This window comes from Nicotiana tabacum, chromosome 22 (assembly GCF_000715075.1).
Source record: "Nicotiana tabacum cultivar K326 chromosome 22, ASM71507v2, whole genome shotgun sequence".
In the NCBI taxonomy this organism is placed as follows: Eukaryota; Viridiplantae; Streptophyta; class Magnoliopsida; order Solanales; family Solanaceae; genus Nicotiana; species Nicotiana tabacum.
The window spans coordinates 6,944,674-6,970,139 of record NC_134101.1 but is presented as its reverse complement, the minus strand read 5'-3'; the positions used below and the strand labels follow the sequence as shown (position 1 = coordinate 6,970,139).

At 39.7% G+C, this 25,466-nt stretch overlaps 1 protein-coding gene across 7 annotated transcripts; it reads left to right on the top strand.

The window, feature by feature from the left end:
• Positions 1-627: 627 nt before the first annotated feature.
• LOC107795267 (chromatin modification-related protein EAF1 B) lies at positions 628-25,466 on the top strand. Of its 7 annotated transcripts, none has more exons than XM_075244688.1 (24): positions 628-962; positions 2,755-2,823; positions 2,935-3,134; positions 3,236-3,290; positions 3,371-3,468; positions 3,548-4,982; positions 5,096-5,215; positions 5,403-5,558; positions 6,409-6,600; positions 6,804-6,884; positions 8,815-8,872; positions 8,992-9,491; positions 9,597-9,650; positions 15,582-15,639; positions 15,726-15,922; positions 16,075-16,128; positions 16,227-16,307; positions 16,473-16,610; positions 16,687-16,803; positions 18,583-18,686; positions 18,805-19,017; positions 19,110-19,482; positions 23,064-24,703; positions 25,027-25,466. In XM_075244688.1, the coding sequence occupies exons 3-23, from the start codon at positions 2,992-2,994 to the stop codon at positions 24,621-24,623; spliced, it is 5,787 nt and encodes a 1,928-aa protein (XP_075100789.1). In that variant the 5' UTR covers positions 628-962; positions 2,755-2,823; positions 2,935-2,991; the 3' UTR covers positions 24,624-24,703; positions 25,027-25,466. The 7 variants fall into 7 exon arrangements, with proteins under 7 accessions (XP_075100789.1, XP_016473354.2, XP_016473353.2 ...); XM_016617868.2 differs by having other exon boundaries at positions 15,576-15,639; XM_016617867.2 differs by having other exon boundaries at positions 5,403-5,567.

Sequence of the window (25,466 nt, the reverse complement as noted above, 5' to 3'; positions counted from 1 at the left end):
TAAAATTTTATGGTACGTATTAGTCGTTTGTATTTTTAGTCTAGTTCTTTAATTTTCTATTATAATAATATAATTCTTTGCCTTTACATTCCAGTTCGATTGGTAGTTTTTATTTGCTAAGTACAAGAATTTATTTCATGTTAAAAATAATCAATTTTTAATTGAGTACTTAAATTATTCATCACCATTTGATTCAATTATCATCAATATATCTTGATAAATGATAGATTTCTCAAAGAGCAATTGGTTTGATAATGTTACGTTGAAAATATAGTCGCCGAAATATGTGTTTGGTAGTGTATATCTCATATTTAAGAAAAGAACCGATAAATAACCGAAAAAATCAAAAAATCAAAAAAAGCCGAATCGATAAAAAATTAACTTAATTGGTTTGATTTCTTTTTAGAAAAAAATCGATCCAAACCGAACCATAAACACCCTACCAATTATTATAAAAAAAAATGTTATCAATCAAATGATGGTAAGAGTATTATTCCCAAAATGGAAAAGAAGGAACATGAAAAAGAGAATAGTACTATAGAAGGATAGTGTGTTATATAAAAAAATAAACTATAGAAGGACATTATGTTATGCAATTTATAAATTTAGCGAGGCAAAAAACGGCCCAAATTGACCCGATTTGAATATCCAGCCCACTACTCTGCGAGGACGAATAGAAGAGGAAAATAAGAAAAACGAACGAGAAGACGATCCAGGGAGCATTTTCAATGATCAAATACGCTCAAACATACGTATTTATGTGTTTATACGCACGTATTTTGCAGTTATAGAAGATAGGAACCTTATAGGAGAGTTTAATTTTTTTCCATGGCTTCTCAATTTCTAGGGCAAATGTGTCCTGCTTTGAATTGAAGTACCTAACCCTAGAAATTGGAGAAAGTTTTCGGGGCGATCCATTGCTAGCCCCATCTGCAATTCGGGTATAACTATTTGCAATTCAGGTATTGATTTTGGTTCACAAGCATTACAAACCCTAGAATTTGGACTCTGTTCATTTTCGTGCAAACCCTAGAATTTTTCGAATTGGTATTTTTAGGGTTTATTTGTTAATTGGGGAATGTAAAGTTCTGAATTTTCAATCTGTAGTTTTGCATTTTGCTTCAATTGTTCGTAAGTTTTGCATGTTCAGTGGTAATAAGAGCTTAATTTAATGCGAGGAGTTATTGTGTGAGCATGATAAAAAGTGAGATATCTCGTAGCTAAGACTCGTCTTTCTCGCGGGATTTTATCCAGAATGTTGAAGCTGCTGATCACAAAATGAATGTGCTTGCAGAAAATGAATGAGATATGAACACTAGTGCGCGGAAAATGCTCCCTTTTTGTGTCTTAAAATTGCGATCTGCTTTACTGTCCAATCATGCAGCATAATGAGCTTTTCTCCAACAGCTGCATTCGAGAGATTGAGATATAGTAACTGTTTGTTAGATTGAACGGTTAACAGATATCTATGAACTACAGCTATGAGCAATCAAATCCATGTAAATGCACCTGCACCCGAATGCAGAGTTTCTCTTTTATCATGTTAACAGGAAATGCTAAAAAAGGAAACCTGTTCGAGAATGTGCACATTTAGTAACTTATTTTTTGTTCTGTTTACATTTAGTAACTTATATTTTGTTCTGTTTTATTTCTCCTTAAGTTTTATCTGTTCTTTCTTCTTCCTCGTAGCACATGCCTAGTTGTCCGACATAAAACTGCTTTGCTCTGTGCAGTATTAACTCCAAAGATTTGTTCCTGTGGATATTGTCTCTTGCTTGCATGTGGTCATGTGCTGCTTCCCCCTCCCCTCTCCCAACACCACTAAAGAGAAACATTTCACCGTATTATGTCCAAAGGAGTTGATTTTGTTAGTATGTCTTTTGCCTGAGCAAGTATTATGTAATAGGTTAGCCATAGATCTGCTATAATTATAATTCCTTCTGAAACATATTGTTAATTTTTTTCTCTCCTTGGTAAAGGTGTTTCTGAGATAGTAGCCATATGTGGATTACTCATAAGAATTCAACCTTTCGTCCAATCTATATACTTTAGTTAAGAACATATCCTCGGTTTTTGCCCCCAGGGCCTAGCTCAAGTGGCAAAGGGTGGTGGATTTGTGTCTTAGGTCACAGGTTCAAGCCCCCACACCATGCAAAGCAAAGCCTGGTATTTAAGTGGAGAAGGGTAGAGGGGCGGGCCCATTATCCACCGAGTTTCGAAGGCTGCGGTTGGTCCAAAGGATCGGCCCCAGACGGATTTCTCGGTCATCAAAAAAAAACATGCTCTCTTTTTTTTGGCTTAAACAAGCACTTCGGCCGATGTGTTGAGTTATGCTGGGAATAAAAACTGGGTGTTACATATGATGTATAGGGACTTATTGCTTATACCATGCTGCATCCGAGAGCAATAGTTTAGCACGTAAATTCTATGATCCCCTGTGTTTGAACAGTTCTTTCGAACTTCTATTAACAAATTAAGGTAATTTATCAGAAGTCATGATGTCATTGATTTTCTTGGTATGTTCAAAGGGTTTCTCAATTTCATGAGCGTGAAAATTGCTGGCTATACAACTTTTTAATAAAGCTAGGTGAGATGGGAAGGGAAAAGCAGCACTGCAATTGTATGTCCAAGGAAATGCATTAGGCCATGCTTATGTGTTTGTCAAATTAAACACTCTTAACTGTAAACTTTAATGCCATCGTGTTCATGGAGGTACAGAAAGTGATAAGTTGGAAATTTTCATGTATGCTACAGCCAAACATATTCTTAAAGCAAGTCATTCCCCTTATCATATCCAAAGAAGACGTACAATTTTGCTAATAGGTAATGATACAAATCAAAAACATTTGTTGCTAATATATAATGATACCATTGTTACTTCCATTGGTGTTATTTTAATTTTTCAACGGCATCTTACTATTCTCTTGCTTGTAGGTATTTGATTAAGGATTATGTTATGGAGGGCAACACCCTGTAGCTTTTAAGGAGGTAATGCGTGGATGTAGTATTGGATCTGATCTCGTAGTCAATGCCGGGGTTGATTCCATGGGAGGATTTGTTGAAGGCGGAGTTGGTATTGGTACCAAAAGTTCTCCGCGCACAGCAGCAATTGAGAAGGTCCATGCAAAGCTAAGGTAATGCTAGCATACTCTGTTTTTTTCACCTGCCTATGTCGAGTTTTATGATTAGAAAGTACTCTGTCCATACTTATGGTGAGATTCTTTCTTGTTAACAGGCAGGAGTGTGATGGCCTACAGGAAAGGAGGAGGCAGTTAGAATTTCTGGAGGAAGTATGGAAGGCTGTCTAATTCTTGTTAGATGTTCAGATATTCTTTCTTGTAGCTTTGACATGACTGGATACTTCTTGCAGGGTGGCGATCCCCTGGAATTCAAATTGGGGGATGCTGTTTCACCTAGTGTTCAATCCACCTCACTGCCAGATAAACATCCGGATCATTTCGTGACCAGGTAATCTCTCAGGTGTTGTGTTACTGTTTCTTAATCCTGTATTGGTTACAGTAGTCTAATTTTCCCTTTGGCATTGCAGTGAAGTAAAAGGTAGTCGTGCAATTACCGCTTCACCTCATGGAGACTCGGCTGAAAGTAGCGGTCGACCTGGGGCTCCTCAGCTTTGTGAACCCAACAGTGCTGACAATCTCATGCTGTTTGACGGGGAAAATAAATTTGTTGGTAGTGATAGGGGCTGTAGACATCCCAGTAGGAGCAATGTTACTCCATCAGGGCAGTCCTCTAAGTTTAATGAAAGTCAAAATGCAAAAGAATTGGGTAACGCTACTGCTTTTGACATCCCCAGAAAAGCATACAAGCGAAGATACAGGCCCCGACCGAATCGCGACAGTGCTAGATCAAGTTCATCTGATATAGCTCGTGGTGGTCACGGCACGTCTTTGCCTTCACAACATTTTCCCAAAGAGTTAAAAGGACCGGTTTCTGATTCAGATAAAGACCAGAACTCTTCTTTGAACATTTCACGGCTGCCTAGTCCAAATGGTGGTATATCTCTCAAGTCTATGCCTTCTGATAATCAGGTGCACTTGGAAGTAGATGGTGTTAAACCAGAGTCAAATACTGGCTTTAAGAAAGACGATATGTTGGATACTGTTCCTGATGCCAGTGCTTCCAGAGGTTTGCCTGATGGACAACATGATCAGAACTCACTCACTGGTGTCCAGGAAATGCCTATCCAAGAAGCTCCTGAAAGGCCTCAATTGTCATTGGGAAAGGAAAGGGTAGATTCTGCTGGTCTTGATTGTCAGCCACATACATCTGAAAGGGAGGTTGATAATCAAGCTAGCTCCGTCCAAATGAATGGGTTCTGTAGTGGAAATGATAATAAGCCAAGCTTCCCAAATGAAGCTGAAAATAGTGGTGTAATATTGGGAACAAAGGGTTTAGATTCAGAATCTTCTTGCACCCAGACTAGCCTCAGTCTAGATGGACATAATGATTGTGAAATGTGTACCAATTTGAGTATTTTGGATTCCAACGGCGACTTAAACAAACAACTGGTAGTGCCAGAAGGGACGCCAGTTATCGGAAGTGATGTTAATGTAAAGAACGAGATGAAGGCTGATGTCAATACTTGTTTAAATAATGAGGATTTTAATCCTGGTCAACGCGATCACCAAAGTAATGGTTGTTTACCTAAATCACCAGAAGAACGTGTCAGTATTGTATCTAATTTGCAAAGTGAGGTAAAAGATAAACATATCCTGGAAAGAATGGAAGAAGTTGGCCCATCTGAATCGGAAACCGTAAGAAAATATAGTGTGCTTAAAAGGGACGATTCCAACTCCCAAAATATTTGTAATGTCGGTATTCAAGGTACGATTGGTTCCTGTATACCAAAGCATTCTGAGTGTGTATCACAGCCTAGAGTTTCAAATCTTGCTCCCGAGGGACAAGCACCTAGGATCCAGGTTGATGAAGACTCGATCTTGAAAGAGGCACATGTTATAGAGGTTGTTCTCTTTGACCTTTAAAATAATTCACATCCTCATCTACTCAAGCTTGCAGAGATCTTGCTATTACTTTTTTATCTGACGTTGTAGATCTAATGTAATGTAACAAACAGGCGAAGCGTAAAAGAATTGCAGAATTATCTGCTGTAGCCTGTCAACCTGAGAATTGTCGAAAATCTCAATGGGATTATGTACTTGAAGAAATGGCTTGGTTGGCAAATGATTTTGCTCAGGTGTGAGCTTAGTAGATCTTCGCCTCTAATGTTTCTTTCCCCTTTCTTCTTTTCTAGCTATGTGTCAAAATGCACAGTCCTGGATTGTTGGAACAGGATTTAGTTTTCTTTTGATTCTGGAATAGTATTTTCATTATTTCTTTCCAGGTTTAGGCACTTACCTGATTTAGAATATTTTTTCATGTAGGAACGTCTTTGGAAGATAACTGCTGCAGGTCAAATATGTCACCAAATTGCTTTTAGCTCACGGTTGAGATTCCAAGAACAAAATCGTAGTTGGGAGCAAAAAAGAGTAGCTCACAACCTGGCCAAAGATGTCATGGATTTCTGGCATTCTATCGAGGTATATAGGGTAATTTAGCACAATCTTAGCTTATTCTGTTTTCTTCCCAACGTCTATGTGTTTTTCAGGAAGAACATGCACTAAGGAGGCGAAAAGGGCTCATCACTGGTCTTTGTTATCTCGTTGCTAATTGTTTTATGCCCATCGGGTTAATATCCCTATTTGTTTATATGGACAGTTGTAGCTTCCTTCATTTCTGAGTGCATATTTTGCTGAGTAGTTGATATGATATGCTCCTTTCTAATCTCTCTGATGTAGGCATATGTAGGCATTTAGCATTCTCTGGTTTTGAGTTGATGCTTAAACACATGATTAGGAAAAAAAGATAGGGAGGACCAATAGGTTAAATTGTGTTTGTGGGATCTTTTGTTGCCTAATTATGTATGCTTTTCACATAATCCTTAAAAATAAAAGTCTGATTATAGCATTCACAGGATTTTCCTTGCCCTTTTAAATGCTTAGATCTGGTTTTGGTATGCTATTTAGTAGGATTTGACCGAGGATCCTAAATCTTGTGATTTACTTACCATGTAAATCTTTCCATTCATTTAATAGGGTGGACTAACTTTGAGTTGGTAGATTAAAAGTTCTTTGGATAGAAGAGCAGGTGTGATCTGATTTCTAGGCAAATGAAATTTATATTAGTTGGGATAGGCTTTTGGTTTGTTTCCTCACACTGTTAGCTGTCCATCTTGTCGAAATTAAATGAAACACAATTAGAGCAAATGTAAGCTACGAATTGAACTAAGTAGAACTTCTAGAAGTTCCTTTTGTAGTTTTTATCCAAAGGAAGAGAGGAAAGGGGGATATCATTTGATCCTTGTTATGCTTATTTCATATCTTATGGCAGGGGAAAAGCAAAAAAATGGAGTTCCCAAGAACTAAAAAAGATTACCCTATTGCTATTGGGAAGTATGCTATGGGATTTCTGAAGTACAATGACTCAGATGTTCCAAAAAGTCAAGCTGCGGCGCCATTGACTCCAGATAGGATATTTGACGGGGGAATTGTGGACACATCATCGGAAGACCATTTGACAGAGGTATGAATGTGTTTACATGTTAAACTTGAACCTGCCTCTCTTCTTGTGCTCCACTGATCTCTTTAAATCTCGTTTTGTTGTGGCATGAAAATATTTTAGACTTTTTCCTTACGGCTTAAATCAGTTCCTTCTTGGGGTTATACTCAGTGCTCCTTGTTTAGTTGGCTTATCATAGTAATTGATATTCATAATCTTTCATGCAGGAGAACCTCTTCTACTCTGTCCCGCTTGGTGCAATGGATGCTTATAGAATATCTATCGAATCTCATGTGCAACTCTGTGAGGTAAGCATATAGACCATTATAATTTGGCCAGCTTTACTTTTACATCTTCTGCAATATTGAATAGCAACTTGTGCTCCAATCATAACAATTTATTGACCTTTGTGTGAAAACAAGTATCAGCGACTCATAATCAATCATCCAACTTTTTTTATCCAAGGCCTTTTCAGGAAGGGAATCCAACTGAACTGACCTACATTCTTGTTGTGAGGACATTGCTTGGTTACTCAAGTTGGCTCTAATTGGTATTGGATGGAGCCATCCTACTGTTTTAGTCTTTTGCTCGATTATCCCTATATGGAGAAGTTTATCTATTCATGCCCAAGAGGCTAATACCTAAAGTAATGAGTGGACAGAGGGGAAAAGATGTATACTTGCTTTCTTTGATCTTATGATGGGCTGCACTTCTTGAAATTGAACTTGCTGACAAATGATGGTTTGCTAAATAAGGTAGCTTATGTATTGGGGAGAAATTGGTCTTGGAGTAAGGGAACCAAGTTAGATCAGTATTCTTGAGTTGGCTGTGTTTTATGGTCTCACACTTAATATATTTTTCCTTATAAAAAAAAAATAATCTTTGGCTAGTGTTGGTCTTTGAGAATTTAGTCTTGGCATAACACCAGGATGCATGAAAAATATGCAATGTACCTTTGATTGGTAATGGAAAAACATGGGGAAATGTGATCTCTTGCTCTGGCAGTATGTTTCAATGAGAATAACTTTTCCTACTTCACCATGTATCAAATAATATAAAAAAACTACTCCTAGCTTACTTTTATTGTCTTTAGGTTTGTGGTCAGTAGCTTGGTTGAGATCTTTTTGACGTTTCTTGAAGATCTATTTTATAATTGATAAGCTCAGTTATTATAGAAGGAAAACAAAAATATAATATCAGCTTAATCCAGTCAGCTTTGATTGTTTGGTTTTCTGCACTTAGGCTACGAATTGTGAAAAAGGTAGTTGTGTGGCTGCATTTCTTGCTCCCAATTGACGTTCTGGTGAGCGGCAAAAGCTCTAGCATCTTAGACGTCATTTACTTGAAAATTACATTTACTTTTTGGACATGGGGAATATGTTTTTAGTACTAAAGGCCGAAACTTAATGTTTTTTTTTTGATAACCGTGGTGTCCGGGCCAGCTTGCGCGAATCTCGGCTAATTCTACAGGATACTTGCTACCTCCCACTAGCAATAGGTTCCAGGTAACTCGGTCCATCAAGGCTTGGATAGAAGGGAAGAAATCACCTAGTATTTTTTGTCTCCGCTGGGAATTGAACCTGAGACCTCATGGTTCTCACCCACTTCATTGACTACTAGGCCACACCCTTGGATGCAGATTTTATGACTTTCATTGGAGAGTGGATCCACCTTTATATACTGAAGGGATGTAGTTTTTACTTTTTAGTGTCTTGTGACATATTTTACTCTTCAATAATTTTCATGTTGTTGCTTGACATAAGTATTCTGCATTTTCTGCTCTCCCTGATGGTATAGTTTGTATGTCTGATTTTCGGAACTCTAATCTGATGCATTCCCTACTTGTGTGCTATAACTTAATGAGTTTCTTCCACTGCATGCGTATGCTTTTGTTCTTCTGGTGGTAATATCTGTTTTTAAGACTGCTAATCCTGGACAGCAACATCTTACATGAATGAGTTGGTTTATCAATACCTAGCACTAAAAACACCACCATGCCAGCAGCTACAAGCTGTTAGAGATAAAGTAGAAAGAGTTGCAACTTTACTGTATATGGACAACCTTGTAACCTTGAAGGATTATGCTAGCTTTAGCTGTATGCTTTTATGTTTTCATCTTACTTGTTGATGCTGTGTATACAATCCAACCTTGTTCCTGTAAGGATTATGCTACCTCTTGCTGTATGCTTTTATGTTTTTTCCGTACTTGTTGATTCTGGTATAATATTTGAAATTCCAGAGGACAGGTAGTAGCATGCAAGAGGAGGTGGAGACATCTGCATGTGATGCAGTTGCAGGTATCTTATTTATTTTTATTTTTTGTATTTTTGGTGATTTGTCTCCTGCTCGTTCTGTTTTTTCCAGTTGCTAAATTTTTTGACCAATGAGTTTGTGCATGCATATTTTGGATCTCAAGATTGTGCAGGGGATGAAGGAGAAACAAGTGCATATCATAGGTCAGTTGCCTTAGAAGGTAGCAAATCATCAAGACTTCCCCAGAAGACACGGAAGATCCACCTGAAGGCTTACAGTGGTAGACCATATGATGTTGGTGCTGATTCACTATTTACTCAATGTGTGGAAAATAGAGTTGGCCCTCATCAATCTATGCTTCTGGGGAAACGACCAGCAAGCAATGTTAATGTGTCTATTCCAACCAAGCGTGTGCGTACTGCTTCAAGGCAGAGAGTTCTTAGTCCCTTCAGTGCATCAACAGCTGGATGTGTTCAGTTTCCAACCAAAACAGATGCTTCAAGTGGTGATAGCGGTTCATTTCAGGATGATCACAGTACATTGCATGGTGGATCTCAGATGAATAGCTTGGAAGTTGAATCTGAGGGTGACTATGAAAAGCATTTACTGTTCGACTCTGCTGAAGTATCAAAACCTAAAAAGAAGAAAAAAGCAAAGCATCTGGTACTTGACAAGTTGCTATGTCTCAGAAGATAAATTAAGGAATTTGAATTATATGCCGTTCACCTTTTCTAAGATTGCCAGCTGTTTGCATTCTCATTGTTGCAGGGTTCTGCATATGGGCAGAGATGGCATGTTGATTCTAATTATCAAACCAACCAGGTAATTTCCTTTTTCCATTCAACATTGAGACTCAGTAATCCGCTGAAATGTGATGATATTCAGAGGCGGACCAAGGATTTCGAAGTCGCTAATGCACCACCACTTTTAGTGTAAATCTATCATTTACCATAGAAACCAGATAAGGCCGTGCATTTTGTTGGGTTTGTCAGTTTTGGATTAATTTCTGTTCATGTTATTAGCTTAACCCTTACAGAATAACAATAAGTTCGATTTTCTCTCTCTTTATTCACATATATTGAATAGAAAAAATAACAAGCCAAGCAAGTTCCTCTATCAATTAGATAATTTGATGAAATGAATAACTCAATTTTGGTACGTTTTTTGTTTCAGTTAAATTAATTGACCTTTAAATTGTTGATATATTTATTTATCTCAAATTCTGAAGAATTCAATCTTTGTCTTGCAACTAGAGTTCCTACTACTAGCAATGCTATGATCTTGCATTCCTCCGGTAGGGGCAAGGAAAAGGTAATTACAGAAGACGCATGTCCAATTTCGTCACGGATTGGAGAAGTGGACATGTCCTTATGGATGGAGGATAAACTATTAAACTTTGGGAAGTTCTTAGGTGTTTCTTTTGAAGGGAAGGAAGAAAGGGTGCTGGAACTGTTGAGGGAGATTGAGCAACAACCTTGTTACGAAGGCGCGGGGAGGGAGTTGGGTAAAGGTGTTAATCAAAATAAAATAGGGGATGTAGTGGTGTATCAGAGAAGGGGTCGAGTGTGTGACATGGAGAAAGGGACCTCGTCAAGGGGGGGTGGGGAAATGGGGGCTATTGTTGCTTATGGAAGTTAAGATCCTTTCATGGAATGTCAGGGGGATGAATGACCCAAACAAAAGGGCCATCATCAAAGTGAGAGTTAGGGAGTGGGGTGCCAACCTAGTTTGTTTTCAGGAGACCAAAATGGAAGTTTTGTCGGATGCGATCGTGAGAAGTGTCTGGGGAGGTAGTTGGGTGAAATATGACTGGGTCCCTGCAGCGGGAAGTGCCGGGGGCATTCTACTTATGTGGGATGATAGAAGTTTGGAGGTAAAGGAGATTAGGAAGGGAGCTTTCTCTTTGGCAGCTCTCGTCAAAGATAGAGTGAGTGGGGTGGAGTGGGGAGTTGGGGGAGTGTATGGGCCGGTAGGGGAAGAGTCCAAAGTGTCTTTCTGGGAGGAACTTGCTAATATTATGGGGGAATGGGACATTCTATGGGTTCTAGGGGAAGACTTTAACACAATTAGATTCCCGGAGGAGAGATTAGGGTGCAATTTGATTTCGAGGGCCATGGAGGAGTTTTCTGACTTCATCAATGATCACTTTCTCATTGATCTTCCTCTGTCAGGGGAAAGGTTTACTTGGGCCAGGGCGGAGGATTCAAACTCAAGGTCCAGACTCGATAGATTTCTGATATCGTCTTCCTGGGATGAGCTGATGCCGAATGTGTTGCAGATCCCTTTACCTAGGCTGACTTCGGATCACTTGCCTATCTTGCTAGATGGATGCAGAGGGAGGGGGGTCCGTGCTCCCTTCCGGTCCGAGAACATGTGGTTGAAAGTGCCAGGATTTTGTGACAAAGTGAAAGAATGGTGGACCAACTACGGGGTATCAGGGTCACCCTCATTCCGTCTGTCGAAGAAACTCAAATTGCTCAAGGGAGATATTATTAGGTGGAACAAGGAGGTCTTCGGGAGGGTGGAGGTCAAAATCAGGGAGCTTATGCATGAATTGGGGGAATTAAACAGAGGGGAAGAGGCGAGGGAGCTAGATGAATCTGAGAAAGTGAGATTGGGGGAGGTTAAGAGTGAAATAGTCGAGCTAGCAATAGCTCAGGAGACTAGTTGGCGACAAAAATCAAGGGCGCTCTGGTTAAAGGAGGGGGATTCGAATACTAAGTTTTTCCACAGGGTTGCGATTGCAAATCGAAGGAGAAACTTCATAGAGTCCTTAGTTGTAGATGGGGTGAGGATCGAGGGAGAAGAGGAGGTAAAAGGGGCGATAGTGGGGTTTTATGAGAACTTATACAAAGAGGAAGTTAGTTGGAGGTCTACTTTGGGGGGAATAGAGTGCAACCACATAGGGGAGGGACACAATGAGTGGCTAGAAAGAGCTTTCGAGGAGGAGGAGGTGCACGATGCTGTGTCGAGCTGTGATGGTGATAAGGCCCCTGGGCTTGATGGTTTCTCCTTGGCCTTCTTCCAGCTCTGTCGGGACACTGTTAAGGGGGAGTTGATGGAAGCCATCGAATACTTCCACGTGAATGGTGCTTTCGAGAGAAGTATCAATGCTTCTTTTATTACCATTGTGCCTAAGAAAGAAGGCGCATCTTGTATCAGAGACTATAGGCCTATCAGTCTAGTGAGGAGCATTTACAAGATTATTTCTAAAGTGCTCTCCAACATACTAAAGAAGGTTCTTGACGTGTCTGTTTCGTCCTCCCAGAATGCGTTTGTGGAAGGTAGGCAGATCCTGGATGCTGCTATGGTGGCAAATGAACTTGTAGACTCCAGAAGGAAAAATATAGAGAATCCGGATTACTGTGCAAGTTGGACCTTGAGAAAGCTTTCGATCATGTCAATTGGGAGTTCCTGGACTTCATTATGAAACGGATGGGGTTTGGGGAAAGATGGAGGGGATGGATCAAGTTTTGCATTTCATCAGTCAGATTCTCTGTCCTGGTTAATGGTAGCCCGTGTGGTTTCTTTGGCAGCTCCAGGGGGCTCAGGCAAGGTGACCCCCTATCCCCCATACTATTCATTTTAGTGATGGATGCTCTGAGTAAAATGATGGATCGTGCAGCGAGTGGAGGCTTCTTGAGAGGTTTCTTGCTTTTTGCGGATGACACCCTAGTTTTCTGTGATGCCGATATGGATCAGTTGACCTGCCTGAAGCAGGTACTGCAGTGGTTTCAGATAGTATCAGGACTCAAAATCAACCTCGGCAAGTGTGAGATTTTCCCGGTGGGTGAGGTTGCTAACATTGATGCTTTGTCTCATGTTCTCGGATGCAAGATGGGCTCTCTCCCCATTACCTACCTGGGTCTACCATTGGGTGCTTTGCAAAAGGATACTACTGTTTGGAATCCAGTCATTGAAAGGGTTGAAAAACGATTAGCAGGCTGGCAGAAACGGTATTTGTCAAAAGGCGGTAAGGAAGTGCTTATTAAAAGCACTCTGTCAAGTATCCCTACCTATTACTTATCCCTGTTGCAAGCACCTGTGAGCATCACAGAAAAACTGGAGCGGCTTCAAAGGAATTTTCTCCGGGATGCGGCAGATGGAACTAGAAAGTTTCATCTAGTGAATTGGCAGACAGTCACTTCCCCAAAGAAGTAGGGTGGACTTGGAGTAAAAGATCTCAGGGTATTCAACAGAGCTTTGCTGGGGAAGTGGCTGTGGAGATTCGGGGTAGAAGAGCATGCTCTATGGAGGGAGGTCATAGCAGAAAAGTACGATTCCACGGGAGGGGGTTGGAGGACCAAGGCAATCACAGCACCGTTCGGGTGTGGCATGTGGAGGAACATCATGAAGAACTGGGAAGCTTTTTATGGCAACATCACTTACAAGGTGGGAGATGGAAGGAGAATCAGCTTTTGGAAGCACAGGTGGTGTGGAGAGGCTACTCTGAGGGTCTCTTTCCCCCACGTCTTCAGAGTTTCAAACCAGAAGGAATTGATGGTCCAACAAATTCGCAAGGAGCATGAAGGGGGATAGTATGGGACCTCTCTTTTAGAAGGAACATGCAAGATTGGGAGATTGCGGAGCTCCAAAATTTGTTGGCACTGCTATACGGGCAAGATATGCCCCATCCATCTTATGTTTCTTGGAGATGGGGGTTGCGTGATGATGGCTTGTTCACCGTAAAGTCCTTCTACCAGAGTATGTTGGTGAGACAGGAGGCTACTTTCCCATACTCATCGATCTGGATTCCTAAGGCGCCCACGAAGGTGTGCTTCTTTGCATGGCTAGCAGCGAGGGGAGTGATCTTGACATCTGAAAATCTGCGAAAGAGAGGAATTACACATGTTAGTTGGTGCTACATGTGTAAAAGCTCAGGGGAAGAAGTTGATCATCTTATGCTGCATTGCCCTGTGTCCTGGGGTTTATGGAGGGCAATCCTGAATCTTTTTGGTGTTCAATCGGTGATGCCAAACACTGTAAAGGAAATGCTATATAGCTGGGCCGGTTTCCGTAGAAGAAGCAAGCAAAAGGCGTGGAAGTTCGCCCCGTTAGCTCTCATGTGGTTAGTCTGGGGAGAGAGAAATAGGAGAGTTTTTGAGGGGATTGAGTCTCCGTTTTCACATCTTAAGAATAGTCTTTTATCTTTGATCGCTTTCTGGTGCACACATGTAGCACCTACTTGTGTAGAAGATTTGGCGTCATTTGTAGAGAATCATGTTCTGATGTAAATTCTCTACTTTTTGTATACTTCTTGTATGCGGGAGCTTTTTTTCTCCCTTTTGATTAATACAATTTACCTTATCAAAAATAATAGACTGAAAACAAGAACGGAGGAAAAGAAAAGAAAGGAAAAAAAGAGGTTTTTCTTGTTGAAAAGACAAAACTCTACAAAAGGACTTTAAAAAAAAAGAAGAAAGCAAAGAAAAGATAAAAGTAGAGGGGTCCTACTGGTTGAGAAAAAACTAGAAAGAAGAAAAGTAAAAAGGAGAAGATGAGTCCTGGTTGAAATAAACTTGAACTCCGGTTCTTAGTAAATCCGAACTCAAGCTTCGATGTGTAAAAAAATCTCAACAGGGCCTCCAACACACCACACCCCTTCGCTACTCATGACCCGGGGGGGGGGGGGTGTGTGACAGGTCTTTTATATAGGCTTTTTAGATGCACAATTTTTTTGCTGAGCCTACGGGTGCTTAGGCACCCTAGGTGATATGTGTAGGTCCCTTTGATGATACTGAACTTGCTAGTTAGACCTCTATTAGGAAATGATCCACTAATTGCTGCCTTAGAATAACTTTATAATTGAGTTGTTTTCTTTTAACATAGTGCTTCAATCTTTTTCTTCCTTTTCTGTATTTTTTTCGTTAGCATGGGGTATTATTACTTAACATTCATGATCATTTTTTCAATCTTGTTCTCTTTTTCCAAAAGTTCCTGTCCAAGTTGGAAATAACTACCCCCCTTTTTCTCTGATGTGCTGGGTTGTTGATCTATCACTATGCATCTGTATGCGTATTTTCTTATTCCTCTTTTGATGGGGGCGGTAATCGGTTTTGTAGTTTCATGTTTTCCTCATCTTATCTTTTCTTGGCAAGTCTTTCTACATCTTATCTTAAGGAATTTGAATGAGCTGTTTTCTTACATAAACATACCTGGATTCTCCAGATTAAGCAAGGTTAGAATGAATGCTACGGTGCCTTTGCAAATGGCTGGGAATCATATATTTTATGCCCATATCTCTGAATATTAGTTGTATACCCTCTTTTACTATGGAAGCCTTGTTGGGGAGCCATATGATTTCTGCTGTTCAGATTAGTCAGAAGTTATTCATAAGTTCAATTCAAACTCTTACGGCAAACCAACAAGGGACGGCACCATACTTAAAATTAAAATTCGATTTCAAAAGCGTACTCAAATGTAATAAGATTTCTAGACTGCTTTCTGGAAAGTGTTCCATCCCATTTTCCTTGTTTTCTCTTTGGGACTGAGGTTATAGGAAACACAATGTAGTAAATGTCTTGAGCAATTGGATAATCAGACTAAAGTATGTTAGAGAAGATGTGATATTACCTCTTGATGCAATTCAAGAGCTGTCAGTTTTGGTAGCCCATATTTTAAGAATGAGATTGTTAATGTACATTTTCCTGATACCAGATTCTTTGGTAGCGTATTTAGTCGATGGTCTATATGTATTTGATGTAACATTTAATGTAATACTTGTTGAATTCATCATGAACTGTTTAGTTTCAGAGAGATCCTTCCAGAAAGAGATTGGAGAGCCATCAACTTGAATCAAATGGTAGCAGCGGTATAACTTATTCTAACTTGCATCGAATTTAGAGCTTGATATGGAGTGTGTTTCTTGTCATGTTAAGGGCTGTCTACATTTTGAAGGTTTATTTGGTCAACATAATGCAAAGAAGCCAAAGATGCTGAGGCAATCACTTGAAAATTCTTTCGAGAATAATGCCCCTATTGGTGGATCTATTCCATCTCCAGTTGCCTCCCAGATGAGTAACATGGCCAACCCGAATAAACTTATTAGGATGCTTAGTGGAAGGGACCGGAGTAGGAAAGCCAAAACTTTGAAGGTACTTAAGTTTATCTCAGCTAGAATCTCTTTCCTTCTTTCAATTTTGCCCATTTGTTTGCATGGATGCCGGTTTGGAGGTTTAGCTGATTAAAGAAAAATATATTAGATAATATCTGGAAAACGAATTTGATCATCTACAATCTCATGCAGATGCCTGCAGGACAGCCAGGTTCAGGAAGTCCTTGGTCACTATTTGAGGACCAGGTTGGTTTCTTATGCATATGATATGGACCTTCTTCTGCTTATTCGTACTGTAGTTCTTTTGGCTAGCATGCATATAAAAGGAATTGACTTCAAATTAGGCACTTGTTGTCCTGGTGCACGACATGGGTCCAAATTGGGAGCTTGTAAGTGATGCCATCAACAGTACCTTGCAATTCAAGGTGAGCGGTAGTTACGTGTTTTCATACCATCTTTTAGCTAGACGTACACAGAACTCGCTTTTACCCCATCTTGGCGTTCTTTATTGTGTTTAATGTTTCTTTTTTATCATGGCTTTTTTTATTACCTTTTCACTGCTTTTAAGCAGTCATGTTCAATTCATGCAGTGTATATATCGCAAACCTAATGAGTGCAAGGAACGCCATAAAATACTTATGGACAGAACTAGTGGTGATGGCGCTGATAGTGCTGAAGATTCAGGATCTTCTCAACCATATCCTTCAACATTACCTGGCATTCCCAAGGTTCAACATTTGTTTACTTCCGTTGTTTCTTTGAGCTCAAAGGTTTTTATAAATCAGTTTGAATCAACACATGCAGGGAAGTGCCAGACAGCTGTTTCAGCGTTTGCAGGGGCCAATGGAAGAGGATACGCTCAAATCGCATTTTGAGAAGATCATCTTGATTGGGAAGAAATATCTTTTACGGAGGATTCAGGTATGTTCTTGCACTAGCATTTATCTATAAATTGTGTCTTGGCCATGTTAGGTAAATTAACAGTTCTAGCCTGCCAGTTTAGCCTTTTTAGCAACCTTTGGTCAGCGTTGTAGGGTTGCAAAATGTGATTGGTTATAATTTAGTCAAGTCTCTGCCATAGTTTAGGTTTTTAATGTCTCAAATATGCACAATATGTTCTGTTGGTCGTCGGAAGTCTAATAAATTCAGCTCCTAGTTTAACTTTTGTTATGAAGATTAAATTGTTTTTCTAATTAGGAAATTAGGAAATGAAGTGTTAGCATAATCGACTTAGTTCGGAGAAGTGGAATAAGATTTTATAACATGCAAAGTGACCTAAAACTTCATAACATGCAAACTGGCCTACGATTTTATATCCTTTGCGAAGGTTAGTTCGGGATATTCTTCCTTGAAAACATGTTGCGTTATATGCTTTCAATTATTATGCTATAGGTCAACTCATCAATCAAGGAAGAGAGTGACATGGTATCATTAGTACCTGCCTTGTCGTGCAGATATTGATGACCTTTTTTTTTCCTGACGATGACCTTTTTTTTCCTGTGTTACAGAAAAGGAAACATCAACTATCTTATAACTTTTGGCATATTTCCGAACAAGAATAATCTAGATGCTGCCACAAGTTTTAAAATTTTTGGCTACAAACTATTAGAGTTAAAGGTGGCGTTTGTCTGTAGTATTTCTTTTTTTTTTTTTTAATTTTTTTGGAATCCTGCAAAAAAAAAGTTCCTCAAACGTGTTTGTTTGAGTTTTTTGTAAAACTTTCTTGCAAAAAAATTCCGAAGACTTTTTAAAAGAAAAATTATTCTTCTACTCATAGAACACTTGCAAATCTTCAAAAACTACAACTATTCTTGGATGTTTAGTTATACAAACATTTTTTTCAAAAAGCTGTCCAGATAGATCCTTAATGGTGCTCTGATGCTTCCCATATAGAGTTTTTTCTGTTAATCTAGATGCTGTCACTAGTCTGAATTTGTAACCCCTCATCTTTGGGCAGGAGTTGTCAGATCTTGCCCAGGCAAAGGAGTGAGTGAGTGTCGTACGCTGTGCTTGCGGAGCTTTATATCATAAAAAGGAAAAGACTTATCACGATAACTTATTTTGCTGGATAATATACTTTCAACTCATTTCGATGTGATTAAGTACTGGAAAATTTTACTCCAACCTTATCGTGTTAATCACTGTGATTAAGTACTGGAAAATTTTACATTCTGACACAGACATTGAAATTTTTAATAACGGTGGTGTCGGAGCCAACTTGTGTATACCTGGACTAATCAATTGCGTACCCTACTCACATCACATGTATATGTACCGGATAAGTGTGTTTGCTAAGGCTTAAATAGATGGGAAGACTTAAGCTAGTGTCACTTCTGTTGGGATTCGAACCTTGGGTTCTAAGGCTTATTCCCAACTCGTTGATCACCAGGCCACCCCCTTGGAGGCTAGACATATCATGTTTAGTTTTCAGATTTTGGTACGAAGATATCAAAATTGTTGTGGAGAAATCAGCGTCATAGGATTGTCGATTACAATTTCCCAGTTTCGCTTATCCTAGTGTATATTGGAGAATTGGGTATAGTTGGACAAGAGAGTAAATAGTTGCAGCATTAGGGGAAGAGTACTGGATTCATTTTTTCAGTGTGTATGGACAGTCAGTAACCTCTTGTTCTCTTTATATTTGCTTTATATACTTATGAGTTCTAAGTGATTATAATGTTTAGTTTCTTTTTGATGAAGGGTGGTAACCATGATTTGAAGCAACTCCAGCAACCGCACGATTCTCACATGCTTGCTCTTTCCAAACATTGTTCAAATAATCTGAATGGAGGACCAATTCTTACGTAAGTTTATCTTGAGTGTAATCCAGAAGTCGGCCTTTTCCTATTCGGCCAAACTGAAGCTTGGATGTTAACTCTTTTTTCCCCTTTTCTTCTGGTCCACTATTTTGGTTTAATGAAGGCCTCTGGATCTGTGTGATGCACCTTCGTCTAGTCCAGACTTTCTTTCTGCTGGATTTGAAGGTCCACACTCAAGTGGGTTATCTATCTCGAGTCAGGGTGGAGGACCATTGGTTCCTGCGTCTGGTGCAAATTCTGGAGTGCAAGGATCCCCCAATATGATTCTTGGAAACAACTTTCCATCATCATCAAGTCCGGTAAATGCATCTGTCAGGTAATGAATGTTTAAGCTTAAAACTATGTATTGGCTCCTGTTATTTTCTCATCAAGTGCTGATATGAGTAATCATACTCTCGGGGATGGTAGATATGCTGTTCCGAGATCTGCATCTTTTCCAGTTGATGAGCATCAGAGACTGCAGCAATTTAATCAAATGTTATCAGTAGGAAATATGCAGTCCAATATATCTGCTCCTGGAGCTCTTGCAGGCAGTGATAGTGGTGGTGCTCGTACACATCCCAGCGGCAACAGCATGGGGACAATGTCTGGGTTAAATAGAGGTAGCCCAATGGCAAGGCCTGGGTTTCAGGGAGTTGCATCATCATCTGTGCTGAATTCTGGGAGCATGCTTTCTTCTGGGATGGTAGCAATGCCAAGCACTGTAAATATGCACTCTGGAGTGAGCTCTAATCAAGGGAATCCAATGTTGAGACCTCGTGATATCTTGCACATGATCCGGGTAAGTCAATTTTGGCTCCAAATTGCTCTTTTCCCCTGGTTAACATCTGTTATCGCACCATTGGTAAAGCTATAGTTGGTTGTGTTTTCTTGACTTTCTGCTTCAGGTTAGTGCAGTTATTAACTCATTTCATATATGAAAACTTCGAGTTTGTTAAACTTCATTATGAAATGATAGGTGAAAATACATTCTCCTCTCTGCAAGAAATTTCACGAGCTAAGTTAGTTTCTTGTCATTTTTAACCAGTAAACCCTGACTTTAGGCATCTATGCTGAATAAGTTCTGAAGTGAATTTCTTTGACAGTATTTGATACTTTTGCATAATAGTTAGTACTCCCCATGTTTGAAAAAGAATGAATCTATTTTCTTTTTAGCCCGTTTCAATAAGAATGAGCCCTTTCTAAATTTGGAAACAATTTATTTTAAACTTCCCAATTTACCCTTAATAAAATAATTTATAGCTACACAAATATCTATGGATTGTTTTAGACCACAAGCTTCAAAAGTATTCCGTTCTTTCTTAAACTCCGTGCCCAGTCAAATTGGTTCATTCTTTTTGAAACGGAGAGAGTATAAATTTATAACGGAAAAAATACTTATAAATTTATAAGAGAACACATCTGTGCGTTCAGTATGCTCTTTGGCCTGTCTTATTTAACTGGCAAGCCTAAGTATACCAGTGTTACCATGTGAAACATGGTTTCAGCTGGTCTACACTGTTGAAGCAGCCTGGGTCAAAATGATCGTGTTGAACAACATGTGAATTGAAGAAGTTTAATTAGACTAGCATGAATGTCCTGCAATATGAATTGTTTGTCGATTAGGTTCATTTACATTTGATAGATTAATGCCCATTGAAAAGTGGAGCTCTTTTTGGGGATTCTCGAGGAGAGCAAAGGAGGGGTAGGATATGCTGTTAAAAATCAAGCTGTTGCCACATTAGGAAAAAACAATATGGAGAAGGTGAAGGCAGTTAGATTTAGATGAGCTCCATCGAGAATCTTAGATTTTGTGACACTAATATTTTTTGATAACCGTGGTGTCCGGGCAGGCTTATGCGTACCTCGACTAATTCCACGGGATACCTGATACCAACTTTGTCACGTCCCAAACTACCCCCTAGACGTGACTGGCACCTAGCTAACACCACTTGCCAGGCGAACCCATTTCTCACACGTTTAACCATTTACACAAACACTGAGAGAACAATAAGTGCAGGTCTAAAAGCGTTAATTAATTACAAAAAAGTTACCAATCAATACCTTAGTCAATTGATAAAAAGACCAACGGTCACTCAAATAATAATACTCTAACTCAAATCCCACACAGACCATGGAACATCTAACAGAGTGACATGAGTTTAACTGACAGGTATGCAAACCCCAAAGAGAAGGAAATAACTAACACAAATTAGATAAAGCTGCAGTGACAGCCTCCACGAACAATGCGGTGGCTCACCTCAGCAACAGAATCGGCCCGAACGAACTCTTCAGCCACTAGCTCTATCGTCCGCAATAGTACCTGCATAGAGATGCGGGTAAGGAGTGAGTTATACATAAATATAACCCAGTAAGATCCTCGACCCGCCACTTTGAATACCTCCAGAACAAGTGTTAGAAAATACAAATACATCACAACAAGAACGATATAGCAAATACGATAATTATACAATAGCTCAATATATATGTATCAACAAAGTTAATAAGAATTAACCAACAAGAGTACACACTAAGGACTTGTCATAATTGCAATGAAATAAATTAACCAACACATCTATGAGTCCATAACGGCACCACAATGCCTCAAATATGTAACGGAGCAGCATACACAATGCTCACTGAAGCATACACAATGCCCCAAATATATCAAGAAGCATACACAATGCTTGGGTGATGTACAAAGGCATACACAATGCCTCAACATCATGGCTCACAGCCGTATCAAACTATCAAACTCAACACCATGACTCATAGCCGTATCAAACTATAAAAACATCATGGCTCACAGCCGTATCACGCCATCAAACGACTTATAAAATAATTTTTTTTGTATTTTTCATAAAATAATATATTTGCGGCTAGTCTAAGACCACCGATTCTGCCAAGCGCATGCTTGTCCCAACACATGGACCAGGCAGAGAAAACACATTTTCAAAACGGGTTTTAGAAAAGCAAGCATCAATGCTTAAAGTCTCACTTACTTCGCTAACAAGAAGTTTCCCAACCTTGCAACGTCTAGAACACTAACCAAACGACATTCAATGACCTCAATCTATACAAAATATTGATAAACGATATCACTTAATGGGTCACAACTCAATCTTGTTTTTCATAATTTCAGACTTAAAGCTAAATCTCAATGTTTACACCTCAATTTTTAAAGTGAAATTATATTCTAATATATCAATCTAAATATGATACTTAGCTTTAATTTCTATAAATTAGTAAGGAATATCAATGATAATAACCAGACTAAAAGTCAAAACCTGTCTATATCTAATAAAATAGATATTCGAAAAATTAGCTTAAAATAAATTAAGGTGCGATAGATTCCCAATTACTGCCGCATAGATACGCGAGAATTCTCTGTTAGAACTTCAATTTTGTATCTAATTCTAAGAGCCCATCATTACCGAATCATTGAAACCTATCATTATAAATGTGATCACTTCATCTCAATCCCATTGAATACGTTGTTGCAGTAAGAATTACATATAACCATACCTTGTAACTTGGCTTTCTCCACAAAGATTCTCACACAGTGATTGGTAATTGGAATCAAATAGTAGTCTAGCTTCTATGTATTCACGCCGACGTCACAACCTTTCCCCAATATTGTCTATTGATACTATTCTTTCTCAAAGAACCAGGCTATCAAAATATATTCCAATCCCTATGTCCTAAACTTAAAAGTAGCCGCATAAGATATGGGCTTAAAGCCCACTTCGTTTATCCATATTATTTAAAATTACTACCTTGCTAATTAGCATGCGTAATTATAAAATAGGCCCACTAGCTATTTATTCAGCTATCTTATATATTGTAATCTATTATTTTCTATTAGCTTAGTACTTCTTCAACAACTACAAAATAAATTAATTTTCTAGTCTCATAATTTCACAATTAATAAGTATATAAAAGTATTTCGGGTTATTACACCCTATTGGCAATGGGTATCAGGTAACTCTATCCACTAAGGCTTGGACAGATGGAAAGAAATCACCTAGTGTTTTTGCCTCCGCTGGATTTGAACCTGAGACCTCATGGTTCTCACCCACTTCATTGACCACTAGGCCATACCCTTGGATGCAGATTTTGACTTTCATTGGAGAGTGGATTCACCTTTATATACTGAAGGGATGTAGTTTTTACTTTTTAGTGTCCTGTGACATATTTTGCTCTTCTATAATTTTCATATTGTTGCTTGACATAAGTATTCTGCTTTTTCTGCTCTCCCTGATGGTATAGTTTGTATATCTGATTTTCGGAACTGTAATCTGATGCATTCCCTGCTTGTGTACTTTAACTCTCACCTCTTTGGGATTTTGGTTTGATGACACTGTATGTATCCTGCATTTGCAGCCTTCACAGAATCAGGAAGTTCAGAGGCAAATTCCTGAGCTCCAGAAAGGAAACAGCCAAGGAGTCCCTCCTTTTGGTGGGTTAAGTTCCTCTTTCCCTAACCAGACGGCCCCCTCACCTGTTTCATCACGCCCACTTCATCATCAGCAACCACATCCTATATCTTCACAGCAGCCACTTGTGCATAGCCCTCATCACCCTCATCTTCAAAGGGCCAGTCATGCCACGAACTCACACCATCAAGCTTACGCAATTCGCTTAGCTAGAGAGAGGCACCTGCAACAGCGGCTTTTACAGCAGCAGCAGCAGCAACTCTCACATACGCAGCCCCATCTTCCTATATCATCTTCACTGCAGAATAGTCCTCAAATCACTTCCCAATCTTCTTCTCCACCAGTATCACATTCTCCTTTGGCATCCCCAGCTTCAATGTCTCCAATGCCACAGCATCAACTAAAACATCCATTTCCAGCTCATGGGCTTGGACGAACTGCACAAACTGGGGGTAGTAGTTTAACTACTCAGATGGGCAAGCAAAGGCCACATCAGACAGGACAGCAGCAGCTTCAAAATGCTAGCAGACACCATCTTCCACAGCGCCAGCAGTCAGAGTCTCAAAAACAAGCTAAAGTTTCGAAGGGAGTCGGGAGAGGGAAAATGATGACACATCAGAACATGCAGATTGATCCCTCTTTATTGGATGGCCTTCCTACTGAGCAACTCAATCAATCTGCAGAGAAAGGTGAGCAAACCACTAAGTTACTGCAAAGTCAGGGAGTGTATTCAGGGCCAGGATGCAGCTTGGTCCAGCCTGCAAAGCAAATGGTGAGTCAGCCGCAGCAACCCCACTCTAAGATTTATTCTGGCCAAGTGCCTCCATCCAAAAAGCAGCAAATTCCCTCCATCCAACCTCTTGCATCATCGAGTGTATTAGGTCCTAAATCACCCCACCAATCTGTTCCATCCTCGGTTGTAGGTTCTTCCAACCATAGAATGTTGATGCATCCACAGCCGCAGGTGCAACTGCAGCCAAAGTTGATGACTCAAAGTCAAGCAGCTCTGCAAGGTGGGCTGCAACGGAGCCGGTCAGTGAATTCTGATCCACCAAAGTTGCAATCTTGTGAACCTCAAAGTGAGCAGCACAATATGTGCGACACTTCACAGATAGGTAAAACACCCCTGCAGGACTGCAACAGTTTAACTAATGCCACAGAGGTTTCTGCCCCAGGGGTTGCTCAAATGAAGGCTGCAGTCCCATCATTCGATTCAATTGCGACCCCACCAACAAATTCTGCTGGCAGCGAGACAGTGCCAGAAGTCATCCAAGGGGTAAGCCAAAGGCAATCTTCTGGAAACTTTTCTCCTATTGGGCCTGATGCTAGTGTTCAATGGAAGCAAGAGTCTTCCGAGTTACAGCCTCCCTCACCAGTGACCCAGCCCCAGTCAAACCAGCAACAACTACAGCAGCAGCCACCATTGCAACATTCAGATCAGGCTCAGGCTTTACAAGCAGGGAATAGAAGTTTGTTTGCTAAACACAGCGAATCTAGACCGGATTGAGGCACACTCAAAATATCAAGGATTGCTCTTTTCGCGACTGGTCGATTCCTTCGGCATGCCTTTGAAACAGGAGTTTACAGGTAATTTTTATTTGGTCTCGATTAGCTGGTGTTGATATCGGAAGGTTAAAAAAAATACTCCTACCTGAAATGCTTTCAAAGGAACATAACTTTCTACTCGTAATACCATAATTAATGTCAATTCTTAATACACCTGCAAGAATTGTGTATGATCAGATCCCAGTAAGACGAGTCTAAATGTAGTGACGTGCTTTTATGAGGCTTTAGATTTAATACTTCCCCTAGTTTTTGGTTGAGATAATTTAGGCTCTTGATTAATCCTATTTTCAACATGGCATAATATATAGTATAAGTTGTTCATTCTTGCTTATTTTATTGTTCAGACGAAGCTCATTGTGCCTGAGGGCATCGCATCAGGACGAGATGGTGAAATTCAAGGTTTTGCTGTCGTAGAGGATCATCCGCTTAAATTATGTGTTTTGTATAGTATTTGTTGCCCTAGAGGCCTCAGGAAGGGTAGGGACAGATGTAGAGGTAGGTGTACAGGCTCTCTCTCCTCTTCTTTTTTCCCCCTTCCCCCTTCAATTACCTCTCATTTTTTCTTCAAGCCTCTTGTTCCACCTGCTCACTAGGGGGATCCTATTTGATTTTGTCCCCGTAGATCATCCCATGTATTATAGCCCTTTTTGTATTCAAGGGGATAGCTATCATTTTTATGGCCAAAGGCTGTGGAAAATTTTGTAAATATTAGGCATGTGTATACTTCATATTTGTCATAACAGTCATCAGTCATGACTGCTCACCCTCCTGGGAGCTTGTGCAA

Bases quoted from the DNA above. Each gene is read 5' to 3' on its own strand.
- LOC107795267 (XM_016617864.2), top strand. From the start codon at position 2,992: ATGCGTGGATGTAGTATTGGATCTGATCTCGTAGTCAATGCCGGGGTT. The intron at 3,135-3,235 runs GTAATGCTAGCA...TCTTGTTAACAG, and splicing joins AAGGTCCATGCAAAGCTAAG to GCAGGAGTGTGATGGCCTAC. The intron at 3,291-3,370 runs GTATGGAAGGCT...TACTTCTTGCAG, and splicing joins AGTTAGAATTTCTGGAGGAA to GGTGGCGATCCCCTGGAATT.